Raw genomic sequence first — 16,646 nt, forward strand, 5'->3', positions numbered from 1 at the left:
TGTGGGTGATGCTGTGCAGTCCAGGCAAGGCACAAACTGAAAACCACCCTCTCCCTCCAGATCTCCCTGGCAGATCTGTTCTGTCACATTCAGCTCTTTTCTTTTTAACAACACTTTCCCATTCCCTCCCCTTGAAGTTTTCCAGTCTTGACCAGCAGTTTCAATGTCACCTCTTCAAATGTCACCTGCCATCCCCTCCTTCACCCCGGCTGCCCTTCCCCAGATTATTTCTACACTCTTCATAAAAAAACAACCAAATCAGCATCACCACTGCATCCTTCCCTCCTAATCTGGAGCAGTGCATCTGCCCTGGCTGGGACAGGCTCATGGCAGAGCCCAGTGGAGGCCACAGAGGGACCTGAGGGCAGGGCAAAGGCATGGGGACCACAGGTGCCACCCTGCCCAGATAGCTTGTTGGGAGGCTCCTGGAAACCTGCACTGGCTGCCCAGTAAAAACCCTCAGGACTGGGCTGCCAATCAGAGTGGAAGCAAGAGCTGCTCAGAAAACACCTCGAAATATCTGTATTTGTGCACACAAGCTGTGCCAGTGTATTTAGATGTGCCTGTACCTCTGTATGTTGTCACACACGCACGGATGTGCATCCCCAAGTGCCTGCCTGGCCCGGCACTGGCAGGAGAGGTTTGGAGGTGAGCAGTGCCCTGCACGGGGTGGCACCTGGCAGGGTGGGCACCTCCGGGGCACCGGCAGCACCGCGGGCACGGGCACGGGCACGGGCACGGGCACGGGCACGGGCACGGGCGGGGATCGGCCCCACAGGCCAGGGAGAGCTACAAGGGCTGGGTTGGAGCAGAGCACGGGACTGGGAATGTCCCAAACTGCCCCGGGAAGTGGACCTCACAGCCCCCCCTCAAAATGAAACATTAAATTTCATTTTTAAAAAAGTAAAAATCGGGAAGGTTATGTAGGGATAGGGGTTTGTCGATTTTGGTTTTTTTTCTTTTTTTTTTTGCAGTGCATGTGTAAATGAAGACAATTTGGGTGCTACAAATATAAGACGAAAATACACCTAATTCCGTCATCATATAGATATAATATATTTCACTCTCACCACATAAATACAAAACATCCAAATATCCAAAACATTCAGAACAAAAGTTAGTAGCAAGGGCTCAGCGCTCGATTCATTCATTATTTTTTCAACTAGTTGCCTAGAAACTTCAGACGTAAATAATTTACAATAAAATTACTATTTTCTTTTCATCCAGCTCCTTCTGTCCAGTTCTGGTCTATAGTTAATTCTATATTCTACAGCAACCATTCCACTTTTTGTAATTTTTTTTTTCTTTTTTGGTTACAGTTTGGTGGCACGTATTTATACAGTTTGTAAACGCCATGTGTTAAAGTTCAAAGAAAGAAAAGAAACTTAAAACCAAAGTAAATAATTTTTTCCCCCAAAGAACTACCTAAGTACAGCATCCCTTTTGTGGCAAATTCAAGTACCGAAATTGAACAGAAAATATTCAATCCAGAATACTAGAAGGTGAAATACATATGTTTGTGGAGAAAATAGCAGTAAGAATTATGGGGGAAAAAAAAGTTTGTTACATAGATGTGTTTTAAAGTACAAAAATAACAATAAAAGATACGCTTTTTGTATTTTACGTTTGTTTTAAATGAAGTGTGAGCAATATGCGAGAGGGTTATTTTAGGAGGAAGGAAGGCTACAGGGTTTTTTTGTGTTTAGATGAACATTGAAATTATTTGGAAAAATCAAATAGAGCAATAAAAATTAAAATTACGATCTCAACAGATCTAGATACAAATAGACTCGTGAGTTCCATGATTTATCTGCAGACTTGTTTTTGCAGATAAGCTCCGCGGGACAGGCCCATTGGAATTCAAATTAAAAAAAAAAAAATAGAAAAAAGGGGAAAAAAAGGGGGGGGGACGTTGTGTTATCTCGAAGGAAGAGACAATTTTATGCAAAATTTCTGCAGCCACTGGTTTCTGTCTCCCCTATTCGTGACTGTACGTTCAGTCCGTTTCGGCCCTTCCCACATTCAAGATTTACCGTGAAAAAGAAAAGTTGCTGGAGGATTTCCTGACTGATGCTAAGGGCTCGGTCGGGGCTGTAGTGCAGCGAGTGTGGGGGTAAACGGGGGCCACAGGTGCGGCCCCAAAACCTTTGTGCTTAGAAATCACTGAGTCTGGGAGACACAAAAAAACCACCCCAAAACGGGCATCACCTGGCAGCTCCATCCTCCTCTCTCCGAAATCCCGCTCCCTCGCTCGGCATTGGCTAAAGCCGATCGAAGGGAGCCCGGCCGACCCCCGGCCCGACCGCTGACCCTCTGCGTCCCTTCCCGAACGAACGAACAGCGCGATCGCCCCTCCCGCCCGGACAGACGGACCGCGGCGCAGGGGGAGCGCACCGGGAGGCGCCCGCAGCCCCTCGCCGCGCCCCGGCCCCGGCCCCGGCCGCCGCCTCGCCTGCCCCGCGGGCCCCGCTCCGCCCCGGCCCGCGGAGGGAGCCGCGCCGCGGGGCTCGGGGGCGGCGGGGAGCGGGGACACGGCTGCCGCCCGTCCCATAAATACCGCCACAAATAGAGACTATAAATATAAATAGGGGGAAGGTACTTAGAGTCAGTCCAGTGCTTTTTTCTCAGCGCTCTCTTTATTGTTGGTCCGGGAGTAGGGCTCGAAGGCGGACGAGCTCAGGTAGCGGGCCGACAGTTCCTGCAAGTTGCCCGCCAGCGAGCCGGCCACGGCCAGTGGCGCGGAGGAGAGGCGGCCGGCCACCGAGCCCAGCAGCGCGGGCACCGGCAGCCCGAACAGCCCGTGCCCCGCGGCCGCCGCCCCGTGCAGCGCCGCAGGCGGGGGGGGCCCGGCGGCGCCGCTGGCGGCCGGAGGGTGCGGGGAGCCGCCGCCGCCCGGAGCCGTCGCCGCGCTGCCGCCGCCCGCCGCGGCCAGGCCGGGCCCGCGCAACGCCGAGCCCAGCGCGCCCGTGGCACAGGGCGGCAGGAGGCCGGGCAGCCCCGGCGGCGACAGCAGCCGGCCTTGCTCCAGCAGCCGCAGGACGCTGCAGGTGGCGGCGGTCTCGGACACCACCGACCGCAGCTCGGAGTCCTTGCCCTGGTCCTTCTTCTGCTTGGTGCGCCGGTTCTGGAACCAGACCTTGACCTGCGGGCCGGGGAGAGAGGCAGGGTCAGCGGGGCGGGAGGAGCGGCGGCCCCCGGCAGGTGCCCCGGGACCCCGGCGCGGCTCCGCGGGGCGGGGGGAGGCTGCGGGGGAGGGCGCGCAGACACTTGGCAGCGGGGAGCGTTTCCAAAACGCACAAAGCCACGCTCACAGAACGCAACCCCCCACACCCTCTGTCTGTTCCCGGTTTCGGGGTGACCCCGGGGCCTTTCGTTCTGCATCTTTAACCAGACCTCTCACTTCGTCCTAGTTTACTACAGGCCAGGAATTCTCTGGGAGACGGAGCCAGCCCTTTCTCACCGCTTTATTCTAAGCCGGCTCAGCCGGAGCCCCGGGCACTCCGCGGCTCCCAGCAGCCGCTGCCCGCTCCGACTGCCCTTCCTGGGGGTAACAGCAGCAATGAGTTTCTTTCCCCGTATTCCAAACTGGACGCTCTTTCTCTACCCCCAAATAATTTTAAATATTATTCATCTTTAAAAAGGAATTCTGGAAGTCACTCAACGTACAACAAACAAAACCAAAACCAAACTAAAACACAACAAAACCCACCCGTGGCAGGTTCTATAAGCTACGAGCTGTTGAACTTGTCACTCCTATGCGGCAAGGAAAGAAAAAAGCTAAATATCGTGTCAGGGGAATTTACTGTTATATGATGTTTTGTGGAAATATGAAACAGGCTTTAAGAAGTTTGGACTTTTTGGATGCTTCCTCGTGCTCTCACAGAGTTTTAGGTCTCCTGTCGGTCCCCAGCCTTTCTGCCCTGGAGGGTGGAGGAGCGATTCTCCCCCTCGGACATACCAGGACTCAAAATACGGCCCAAATTTTAGCCCCATCCCCGGCTCTCTCATACTCAGGAAAGCCCAGGTCGAACATCTCCAGCCCGGCAGCCCCGGGGGAAGGTGCCCGTCTCCCCCTGAGAGTTTAAGCGCCAGTATCGCGCTTGCTGCGGCCTGGGAGCGGCTCGGCCTCCCCTCGCTTCTCCCCGCCCGCACCAGCGAAATCTCCGCGCCCGGGGGCGGCGGCTCCGCGCAGCCGGGCACACCGAGCCCCGCGGGGCCCGGGCTGGGGGAGCCGCTCCCGGCCCGGCAGGAGTTTGGCTTCGCGGCCAAGCTCTCTCCGAGGCCCTCGGGCTGAGCCGCCTCGCCTGCGGAGAGAGCCCAGTGGGGCTGGGTGCGGGGACACGAGGGACCCCCTTGGCCAGCAGCTCCCTTTCCCGTGACACACGCAGTTAGGAACACACAGTTAGGGACACACGCACTTAGGGACACGCAGTTAGGGGTCCCCAGACGGGACTCCTCAGCCACGAGCCCCTCAGCTCTATCCCGACCGGACACGCGTGGGCACCTAGGGGCTGCCTTGCCCCTCGCCCCCGCGGGGGCTGCGCTGAGGGCGCAGGAGGCGCACAGGGCCGCGTCCTTGGGGCCTGCAGGGCACGGAGGTGCCCGGCCCGGGAAGGGGGTCCCGCGGAGGAGGGCAGGGTAGGGCCGGGCAGGGCAGCTGCAGTTCCCCGTCCTTTAGGCGCTACCTGAGTCTCGGAGAGATTGAGCTGGCGGGCGAGCTCGGTGCGCTCCCGCCCCACGACGTACTGGCAGCGCTGAAACTCCATCTCCAGGCGGTAGAGCTGCTCGGCCGTGAAGGAGGTGCGGGTCCGCTTGGGACGGTCCAGATCAAGCCCTTTAGGCAGAATAATCTCTCGGATTGAACCTTTGGCATCTGGCAAAGAAAGGCGCGGTCAGCTTCATACCCAGGCAACCCTCCTCTGCTTTTCCTCCCTTTTTTATACTTTCTGATTTTTCTGAGGGAAAGCGCCGTGCCCAGCGCCCTCAGGACCGAGACACGAGACGGGATGGAGCAGGGTCCTGCGACTGAGGCTCTGCACCTGGCGCTGCACCCACAGAAGGAAAAAAACCCATAACAGAGAAGGAAGGAGGGGACCATGGGGGCCCGGGCCTCTATAATTAATCCCCTCAGCCCATTTAAAAATTACTTTGAATATATTGCACTCACAGTACGACACTGCGGCATCACCCACGGCCCTTCTGAGAAGCTGGGGAGAGAAAGATCCTTCAGGGCAGGCTTTGTGCCTGGAGTGCAGGGCTACTCTTTGTTCCCTTTGGGCTCCGGGCTAGGACTCGCTGGTAGCAACCATACACATCCCGTCCCCACCCCAAAATACATATATATATTTTTTAATAACAAGTTTTTCATGCTTTAAAAAAAAAAAAAAAAGCTTTCGGAGGCAGCAGTGCCCCGACCTGGCTGCCTGCCACTGTGAACGTGGGGACACCTCCAGCCCACCCTGCACTGCTGCCGCTGCCGCTTTGGGGTTTTGGCAACGAAAAGCAGGAGGGAAAAAAAAAAAAAAAAAAAAAGGAGGGGGGGGAGGGAAAGAAACCAAGGCACCAACCAGCCCGCAGAAACCTCACTTTTCTGGTAGCCCCGACTGAAGGAAAGCGGGACAAATCTCATTAACACGACTGTCAAGCTAGAGCCAGATTCAGGTTACCTTAAAGCCTTCCCAACTTTACTTGCCGTAATTTTACCTTCTCGGTACGTTTTAAATCAGAGACAATCACATCATTTTAATCTGACCCTTCTCTGGGTCAAACAGTGGCGTAGGGATTAATTCTGGGTTTCCAGGCCTGCTTCCCACATATTTTGTTCCGATTCTCTTCTCTCCCTCCTCCCCCAAAACGGACCTTAATAAAACTGAAATTTCTTCAGGTAATTTTTTTTTTTTTTGTGGGAGTAAGAATAAGATGATTTAGCTATTTTAGCCTGGAGAAGGGACGAAGATTGAGAGAAATTAAACGTATAACTATTTAAAAGTAATCATTAAAAAGCCCTTCGTCATTCCTCCATTTATTTTAAGGCTGGTGGTTATTTTAAAACATCCCTTTCCTGTGGGCTGCCGGACACGGAGAGAGGGGGCACAGAAGGAACCTCCGAGAGGGCCTTCCTGCCCGCAGCCCCACGCCATGGTTGGCGGCCGGCTGCGGGCGGGATGCGCGGGCGCGGAGGGAGCGCGCCCGGCCCGCGGGGCAGAGCCTCGGCCCCCAGAGGGAACGCTGTCCCCGAGGGCTCCCCGCGGGGACGGGCATCCCGGGAAAGCTGCGAAGCAGGAAAGGAAAAACAAAACAACAATGAGCGGGGCTGGTCCGTTCCGGGGCAGCGCCGGGGAGCAACAACCGCGGCTTAACTTTTCGCCGAGACGCCGGCGGAAATTCCCCGGGATAAAGGCGGCGGGAGCGGGGTCCGGGGCAGAGCCCGGCCGGGAGCGGGGTCTCTCCCCCGCAGCCGTAGGAAGGGTTTTCAACCCAGGGCCAGACCCAAGGCAAAGCGACAAAATCAACCCATCTCCCGGGCGTGAGCGCGGCTCACCTTCCCCCACCCTCGCCGAACACCTCAAACTCATACCTCTAACTAGGATCCTCCTGCAATAGTCCGGATCAGCCGAACTAGATTTACTTTTATTACAACCTTCCGTAGCTGCAGAGGCAGAAAAAGTCCCTTGCTGATCCTTCAAAAAAGAAGTAGAAATATTTCCTTCAGACCCTTTGCTTTCCTTGCCCTCTTTATGTCCGTTCTTCGAGACCCGGTTAGCTTCAGTCTCTGAACTGCATCTAACGTCCATTTTGTCTTGTTTCCCAAACATGTAGTGCAATAAAAACAAAACAAAAAACCAAAAAAAAAAAAAAAGCGCCAACAACGATAACAAAAAAATTATAGAAGAGTAGAAGAAGAAGAAGAAGACGAAGTCTATGCTGGATATTGCACGACTTAGGGTGAGATCGGTGGGGATCTGTAAAGCACCTTGAGTAAGGAAGATCGGGTTTTATCCCACTGGAAAAGCAGCGGCTTCCTCAGTCCCAGCGTCCTAATGTGACTGTCCAGCTTCCCAGAGCGCCCAGTGATCAGGTACTCAACAGTACAACTCTAAAATGATTTAATGTCTGCCTTATTACAGAGACATGTAGTTGTTAGACACACAGAGGGACGCGCACTCGCTGTTTCAATTGATTACGGGTAATTTTGCAGCCTCCACATTTAGGTTACCTCATGAATACACTAAATTGTTTGGATAATATATCAGATCGTAATGGATGGTTTGTGTGCTTGTCCCCAATCAAGTAGAGTTTAGCCAGTGAATAAACTGAAATGATTGGTCTTGCTTTCAGGAAACACACAATCAAAAGACTGAGACTTCCAGAAAAAAAAAAAAAAAAAAAAAAAAAAAAAAAAAAAAAAAAAAAAAAAAAAAAAGGAGAGAGGAAAAAAAGGGTGGGGGAGAGGGAAAAAAAACCAACTTTTGACAAGATTCACCCTGAATTGTTAGCACCATTAGCAGCCATTATTAACTTTCTTCAGTCTGCCTTTGACCTCCCGATTATATAGTGGCTTTCTCCAAAGCACGCCAAATAAATCTGAATAAAGCTGCTAGGAAAGGCTGAAAAAATGCAGTTGCAGGGGGGTGAAGAAAAAGCAAAAAAAAAAAAAAAAAGCCCCCTGAATTGTAAACAAACAAACAGATCCCCAGAACGCACACACACAAAAAGTTCTTCCTTCAAGCAGATCTCTCCAAGGAAGCAGGTTCTCTTGGCCGGCAGAAATCCTCGTTAACACATCTCCCCACAGACAGCCATCTTAAACTCCTACCTCTCCTTATTTCAGTCCCGGTACTTGCTTTTTGTGCTTCTCCCTCTGTGTGTGTGTGTATGTGTGCATGCATGTGTGTCTGCTAATTCTGCACCTTCGCAAACACTGAACCTATTCGCAGAGCCTGCTCATTGAAAAAAAAAAAAAAAAAAAAAAAAAAAAGCCAGCTTTGTGTGCAGTGGATCCAGGAGGGGGGAGAAAGAGAGAGGGGGAGAAAGAGGGAGAGAGAGAGGGAGGGAGGGAGGGAAGGAGGGAGAGAGAGAGTAGAGAGAGAGAGAGAGAGAGAGAGAGAGAGATAGCCCGTGAAAAATCTCAACTGCGTGATCCACTAAAGGAGAAAAAAGTTTTACTCTAGCTATTTCATTGTCTCTGCTACAATATCTTTGAGAACCGCAACAGCCAGTAATCCAATAAGACCATTGATTAGGCTACAATGATTCAATTCAAGCAAATGGCCTTGTGCAAAGAGCATGCTCCAGTCCTTCTTGTCACCTTGCAGGGCAGAAGCCCTCTTCATGCTTCTCTCCTTATTCATTCCTTTATGGGAAATGTAGAGCAAAAGGAGTGAAAGATGGCAATTATCTAATTGGACTATTAACAAACAATTCTCTGAGTGTGGCTGTCTGGCAGTGGTTCTTGGGCGAGGTGAAAGGCCACATGTTGCACTGGCCCCATTCACAAAGAGTTTAGGGGCCTGAGAGGGAGAGAAAGAATTTTCCCTGAGAATTTTTCACACAAATGGTGGTGTATCCACCAGGCTGGCTGTTCCCTGCCTCGTCCTCTGCCTGCCTGGGAATTCCACCCACCTGAAGCAGGCAGGGCCAGCCCTGTGCCTTGGTGCAGATGGTGCCAGAATGGAAAAGCAGAACTCAGCTCCATGGGCCTCATCCTGCCTCTGCTGGTGGAAAAACCACCCATCCTCATCCCATGGGACACAGTCTTTGTCCAGAGTGGTGGAATGGAGGGAAGAATCCAGGGCCCAATCACCATAAACAGGAAATTCATGGGAGGCAAGAAAAGAACAGGGGGTGGGGAGGGTGAAAAGGAGAAGAAAAAGGGAAGGGAAGGGAAAGGAAAGAGAAAGGGAAGGAAAGGAAAGGAAAGGAAAGGAAAGGAAAGGAAAGGAAAGGAAAGGAAAGGAAGGAAAGGAAAGGAAAGGAAAGGAAAGGAAAGGAAAGGAAAGGAAAGGAAAGGAACAGGAAAGGAACGGAAAGGAAGGAAAGGAAAGGAAAGGAAAGGAAAGGAAAGGAAAGGAAAGGACAGGAAAGGAAAGGAAAGGAAAGAGGATAAGAAAAGAAAAGAAAAAAATAAGATGGCTGTTCATAGGATCATTTCAGTGAGTTGTCTTTAGTGGAAATCTCAAATCCTTGTAATTTTTCCACAAATCTCCATAATTTATTTACATTAACATTGTCTGAAAAGTTGGATTGAGATTGGTAAAGTGTCCCTAAGACCTTTATCAAACCCTCTCATTTCAACTGTGTTTATACATACAACCAGACATGGAACATCTTCATTATGGACCAGGTTTCTTTTTTCCTTACAGCCAGTGCATCTCAGGGATCTGTGGTGCTGTGTTGTTATTAGCTCCCACTTGTATGGCAGCCACACCCAGGGGCCCCAAATAACCCCTAGCCCCCCTGTGCAAGGCTTCATGCAGCTACAGAGAGAGGATGGAAGGAGTTCATTTCCTCCATGGATTTGCAGTGCTGCTCAAAGGCCTGTTGGGTGACAGGCTACCAGGAAATCTCTGATACATTTCAGAGAGATTTGGTCTCTCAAAAGGAAATGCAACAAGTGGATGCTGATTAGGGAAATTTTTAATGGGGCTGAAGTATAGGCTGGGCTTAGCAGGCCAGCTTTGTTGTGTGATATAGATAAACATAGACATGTGTGTATGCACAGGCAAGGCACCATCAACAGTCCCAGCTGGACGTGGCTGTTTAATGCTAAACAAAACAAAGTTCTGCTATAAACATTTTTACCTAGCAGATTTTATTTTAGACAGAATAGGCATAGTGATTCCCATAAAAGGTTTACTGTGAAATACAGAGGCAATTATAATTATATTTGCATAGGTGTGTGGGTGTATGTATGACATTTCCCCCCATAGTTTTCTTTATGCTAATCTCTATGCATAGGCCATAATAATAAACACGGAGCTATTGAACTCAATTACACTGTTTGAAACAGAATATCTGGAGATTAAATATTATGTTTGTGTGATAATCTGGCTTTTTTTTTTTTTTTTTTGACAAGCTCCTGATCCAAAGCTCAGTAAAGACCAGGGGAGCTTTTTTCTACTTGTGCCTTATTACGATAAATACAATTCAAGGATCTTTTTGTCCATAGAATTCAGTGGCATAAAGAGAATTTTCCCAACTGAATCAGTTAAATTTACTTTCACACGTTATGAACATAGCACTGTTGAAGGTCTGGAAATTCAAATAATGAGTCTAATCCTGAAGGAAACTTGTAGAGAGCAGACAAGCCTGTCCAAACAGAGCTCAGTTACTTTAATTGAGGCCCGCTCATCTGCAACAAATAGAGGAGTACTGGGAAAATCAGAATTTTACCCTTTACAAAAGCAACGTTTTCTTTAGTCCTGCAGTCACTAAATTTCCTTTCACCTATTCTCATTCATTTTTCCCCCCACAATATTCTTAAATGTTATGTTCTTTCAGGGCATGATATGTCCCTCTCTTACTGTCATAACTTCAGGGATGTCTGTAGCTTCAGCACTCTCACATCCACACTCTTGTGTCACTGGATAAGCAGATTAAGGGTTACTTCTTTTCCCTTCAAATAATGCTGAAAATGTCTTAGCACACCATACAGGTACTCCCTGGCTGTGCTTTGCTCTGTAGACCTTGCTGCTTTTCAAATACAGTTTAATTAGTTTGCATTAGCTTGTAGAAGACTGAAAAATCTGTTTCTCACTGACTGCCATTATTTATGCTATTTTTATCTCTATTTCATGTACAGGAGAGATGTACATTATGTACATTATAGCTACTACTTCTTATGCTCTTCTTTGTTGATGAAAGCGAAAGTTTCAAGCTGAAAAGCATGGTTCAGAGATCTTCTGACTCACAGATTCATCTCAGGGTTTAATAGCCCTAAGCAGATTTTTATTCCATCAATTTTCCTGATTATTTTGGTTCAGATTATTTGCTTTTGAATGTACAGATGCCTTTGGCAAGGAGCTGCTGGGCCTTTTTTGTATACTTGCTTAGCACAGGGGGTGTGAACTGGTACCTTGGGACTGAACAACTTCCTAGTTATTTCCAGTTAGCAGAGAGTGTGGTGGTTACTCATAATGATTCATGTGGTAATGTCAAGGAATTGCTATGAAGAGACAAGAAAAACCTTATAATTTTGTGCATCAATGTTACATTTCTCTTGGACAGGGCATTCCTGTCCAGTATGAGTAACACTGTGTCAGTGCAGAAGAAGAAGAAGATCTTTATCAAGATGAAGGTTCACCAGAAGGTTCTTCCCCACAAGTCTCAGAAATATGTTTACCAACTGGACAAAGTGCACAGCATAATTAACAACTCTTTTGCTTTTGCAGTTACTTGCTGCTGTTGAGGAAGTTTCCTTACAATAGCAGACGGACTCTGGAAATTTCAAAAAGTACATGCTACTGTGTATTTAGGGGACGTTTAGAAGGCATGTGCTAAGCCCTCTGTTGCAGATAGAGATTTGTTCTAGTGTGAATTGCCTTCCTCTCCTGCAAGTGAGCCTTGGAAAATGGACTCCTCCCACACAGGGGAGCAGTATCCTTGAAGAACAGAAATGTGTTTCTATCTGGAAACTTTACACTGCCTTTGAAGGAAAGGATTGAAATCTTTGACTCAGTTCAGCTCTCTGTGGGAAGTGGAAGGTTGTCATGTTTGTGGTAGTCTGCATGGATAGAAACAGCTCTAATTCCACTTTTCCAGACTTTACAAGGACTGATGCTCAGGTACATTTGTGTTTTACAATGACACCAGGTCCCTGGGTCATGACACAAAAGATGTACATGAAATTAAATGTCACAGGCTCACAAGAAATTTAATGAGTGCAACAGCAAGAAAAAGAAAATTTCTCTCTGCTTTATAAGTGGGCAGTAACATCAAATATTGGTATGAAATTGGGATGTAGCTGTTTCCAAATAGGTTTAATCAGCTCCCATGCAGGTAGTGTGTTCTTCATGCCAGTGTCCCATGCATGCCTTCTGTTCTGCAAGACAACTATTTAAAATAAATGGGCACACCCAGAGACCTATATAAAATAATTCATTGGATCCAGATAATCTAAGTTAGTCCTTGCAGCTCCTACCTTGCCATGCTTTGCTGTGCTCCTGATTGTCAGCCTGGTGCAGAATCCCCAACCAGCTGCTTCTAAATTTTCCTGCATACTTTGGCAGTAATTGCAGTATTGTCTCTCCCAGATACTAAACTCAGCACATTGGCAGGACTCAGCAGTGCTGTTCTGGAGGCCAGTAATAATGAGCATGGGTATCACACATGTATCATGACTAATCATGTTGTGGTCATTATAAGATGCTCCTTACAGTTATCAATCTGGACAGTAGCTTATTACAAAGCTTTATTGCCTGTATCATGCCTATGGCATATGCAAGCCATCTGAACAGGGCTGAGACAGGATTCTCTCCAGGAGGGAAAACTCTGATTTCAGAGGAAATACTGTTTTTTCTCTGAAAGCAGATTGAGAGCCTTTGGTTACAGCCTCCCCCATGTCAGTGACTGCCTCTGTAATCAGCAGTACCTGAGCACTCAAACTCCCTCTGCCTTCATTTCACCCTCTCCTGAGAGGGGACTGAGCTTTACCAGCTCGCCTGGAGCACTCATCAGTATTTACCACCTCAAAAGCTGTTAGACCATGAGCCTTTACTATTGGTGCTAAAACTCTCACAGTCATATTTTTTCATAGAGCCAATAAAAGCAAGCTTGAAGGTTTAAACAAGAGGAGATGTTTGCAAAGGTGATGTGTCCAGAGCAGTAGATGTGAACTGTACTTTCCAATACTTGGTGTTTTAACACTAAAGACCTTTGCATCAAATTAAAAAAAAAAAAAAAAAAGGGTCACATTTTGGGTTACACCATTTAGTTCTTTGATTTTGAAAGCTTAAGTCAGGTCAGATTTAACACAAAGAGTGTCTCAAAGACTCATAAGCATGGTCCCAAGGATCCAGGGAAAGCTGCAGAGGACAGGCATGTTGGAATGATGTGAGACTGGAAACTGTCCCTTCACTCTGGGGTGAGAGAAACTCTGACATCATCCTAAGGCTCACCCAGAAGCATTCAGTAGACTTGGTTAAAATCTTCCTGAAATAGTTTAAGTTTGATTTTTTGCTGCTTTTACTTTATTATCATATGATTACTTTATTCCACATATGGAAATGGAAAATGTCAACAGCAACCACAAGTACAAACTACAAACAAAATCAAATCTCTTTGATTTGTCTACCCGGATCTTTTGATTATAGCTGACAAATAAAAGCCTAAACAGAAAATTATTGAACTATGGGTCTTGAAGGTACACTCATAAAGGGGAACAGAGTCACATTTACAGGAAATGTTTGGACTGAATATGTAGCTTGAATGCTGGCAGGACTTTGTTACCCAGAAGGCAGCAGTATTTCAGAGGCACCTCTGAAAATAATGATTCAGTATGCTTCCAAACATTTTGTCATGGAAAATTATGGAAAAGATAGGCAAAAAAATCAGTGCACTTTGGTGTGTTAAAACCCATTGGAGATTGTGGGTCAGCTTGGGATGAGTTCACTTTATGGTGAATACTTTACCTGATGGATTTAAGCACACTGGGAGGGTGAGCAGCACGATGGCAGACAGCTCTGAGCATGGCTAAATGAAAAGTAATGTAAATCATCAGTGATTAGCTCAAATAATCTGAAAAGCCCTGAATTTCCCGCAATCTCTGAGGGAAAAGAACCTGTACCAGAAGTCAGCAGTGTCTGATTTACCTCAATCTGTAGCAGCAGCTTTAAAAAAAAACAAAAAAAGGAGAATATTTTTTTGTTGTTGTTGTATAAAGATAGAGCAGAATGCCAATAAACCATCAGGATGGCTGCTTTATGCCATATAGCAGCATTGTACCATAATTACACATTAAATCTGTGTTCAATTCTTATCTTCCTCTCTTGAAGTACATAGTGGAGTCAAAAAAATGTTCAAGAAATTCAAACAAAGAATATTTAGGACAGAGCTGCTAGGATTAATATACAAGACCTGGCAAAGACTGCAATTATTTTGATGAGAAGAAGATGAAAATGGAGCTGATTGTGGACATCAAAATTCTCAAGCACTGATCATTGTACCCTCTTTTTATTTTGTCACATGAGAATAAGCATCAGGTTAAATTTAAAACCAGCAAGTTTAGAATGAAAAATAAATACCCAGACACGTCTCATCACCTATGGGAGCTGCTGTTGCAGGAGGTGATTTGAGGCAAATACCTTGGTCTGATTTTAAAGGAGTTGGACATTGTTAGGATTAACTCATTACACAAGGTTGAAAACAATGATCAGCCTGATTGAGTCTTACTCCCAGGGCTGGGCACTGCTCTCACTGGGGAGTGAGGCAGAAGTGCTTCTGTTTGGGAGTTTGTTTGTTCTTCCTTGAAGTACCAGGAGCAGGGTACTCTGTAAGGTACCTGAAAAACTGGTGGCATTGGGTAGGAAAAAGCTAGAGCAGCACATTTGGGATAGCAGATAATATTAATCCTAAATGTGGAGGACAGCTCAGAAGTGAGGTTCTGCAAAACCAAGCTTGTCAAAGTCTGGTGTGCTTTAAGTTTCTGCAGAGCACAGGTAAGGACAAGGAGGAGAGGAGCAATAATAAGAAGAGATCTTTTACTCTGGTGCACTCCCACAGATTCCTTTGACAAAGGAAACTAAACTCCTTGGGCATCTCTGTGGCAGAAGGTGCATTCCCCCTCTGGGTGCACAAGAGGGATGATTTATTATGTTTTCCAGTTCCTAGAAGGAAATAATCAAGGTAAGATAAGATAAGATGATTCCACCATGTCTAGAAATGTTCACATAAATGTGGATGTGGCACCTGAGGACATGGTTTAATGATGAACATTGTGCTGGTGCAGGGTTGGTGGTTGATGATCTTAAAGGTGTTGAACAATTCTATGATTTTAAGACATTCTGGAGTCCAAATCTTGCTGTCAGGATTCCAAGACTCACTTTGGTGTGAAAGGAGAAGCACATAATTTCATTGTCAGGCAGAAACCCTTTTGTCAGAAGTATGGCAATTTTTACCAAACTCCCCTAATTTCCTATTTATGAATATAAAGGAATTTAGGTGTACTTATAGTTTGGTTATTCATTTATATAGCAGAGAGATACAAATCTCAAATAATAAATAAGTTTACAAAGACTTGGTATTACTAGCATATTGATTGTCTATTTTTATTGCTAGGATGTTTCTACCATTGAATAGCACAAAGTGATGTTACATTAAAAACATCAGGAATCCCCATATCTGTTTGTGCTCTTGATGCATTAGATGTCATACCAAAAAAAAAAAAAAAAGAGTATTATTTAAGTTTTTAACAACTTTTTAACAGACTAATAATATAAGAGAAGAAATATGATTTTTTAATTTTTTTCAGATGGAATACATTTTTATTTTATTTTATTTTATTTTATTTTATTTTATTTTATTTTATTTTATTTTATTTTATTTTATTTTATTTATTTTATTTTATTTTATTTGTGAAAAAAAAAAAAAAAACCAACCCAGAGAATGCTATGCTTTCCCAGTTTTGCCAGAGAGATAGAGTGAGATCCTCAGGGAAGTGCTTCAACTACAAACCATCCACATAGAAAAGTAAAATATTCAGAAAACAGAGGTGTTAAACAGCAGGGAAGCTGAATAACTGCCAAGCCCCCACTGTTGAGTTCTCAGGTGTAGAAATGATGCCACCCACTCCCTGCCCTTTAATATGGCAAAGACAACAACCATGTGATGTCTGTGAAGGACAAACATTTGGAAAGATTTTAAAATGTTCTTGAAACACTGACTCAGATCCCCACAAGCCAGGGGGGAGGAGGCAGGTGAGTCCAGCTGCACCAGCCTTTCCCAGCTCAGGGGAAGGCACAGCTCTGAGGGCTGCTTCCAAGCTTTTCCATAGGGATGAGGTGCTACTGATGTTATTGAATTTCTCTTGACTCACACTACTGCCATATTAGGGTCAGTTCCAATGACTTCTCAGTTAGCAACCTACTGCCTGGTTAGTATGAAGCTGTTTCATGCAATTTTGGTTCTTGGTTTTATCTTTTTTTGTCGGCTCTACCTTCATTTCCTCCTAATGAAGAGCAGAATTGGACCTTTTGGTGTCTGCATCTTTTTTTCATGGGAACTAATTCACCATTGTGTTGGCAGTGTTCCCACTGCTGTCAATGGAAATTATGTACTTTGAAGGAGAATGAGGCCATAACTGTTTAAGAATTAGGCTATTAAGACAGGAGAAGGTTTTTTATTTTTATATAGTGCATTACATATGAAAATTCAAAACCGCTTTGTGGAGAAAAGGGATAATAGACTGTACTTCACAGGGTTGTTTGGAGTGGTGCTCTGATTCAGAAGGGAAAGGAAAAATGACTGTACAGATGTGAAAAGAATAGCAGAAGAGCTGGACATTCAAGGCAATAAAGCAGCCAGCAAGTTTCCTGGCAGAATAGACATGGCAAAGGGGAAATGGAAAGCTGAGCTACTGAGAGGAGCTAAATGTCAGCTGGGAAAAAATAAAAAGATGTTGTAGAAACTCAGCCTAGAGTAACCACTCAGTC

The 16,646-nt window shown here is 46.4% G+C and overlaps 1 protein-coding gene across 1 annotated transcript; it reads right to left on the reverse strand.

Moving 5' to 3' along the window:
- Positions 1 to 2,605: 2,605 nt before the first annotated feature.
- On the reverse strand, positions 2,606 to 6,815 carry VAX1 (ventral anterior homeobox 1). Its single transcript, XM_030241377.1, has 3 exons — positions 6,578 to 6,815; positions 4,686 to 4,873; positions 2,606 to 3,142 (listed from the first exon to the last, which is right to left on the reverse strand). The coding sequence occupies exons 1-3, from the start codon at positions 6,813 to 6,815 to the stop codon at positions 2,606 to 2,608; spliced, it is 963 nt and encodes a 320-aa protein (XP_030097237.1).
- Between the last annotated feature and the right edge of the window lie 9,831 nt (positions 6,816 to 16,646).

This window comes from Serinus canaria, chromosome 6, assembly GCF_022539315.1.
Source record: "Serinus canaria isolate serCan28SL12 chromosome 6, serCan2020, whole genome shotgun sequence".
In the NCBI taxonomy this organism is placed as follows: domain Eukaryota; kingdom Metazoa; phylum Chordata; class Aves; order Passeriformes; family Fringillidae; genus Serinus; species Serinus canaria.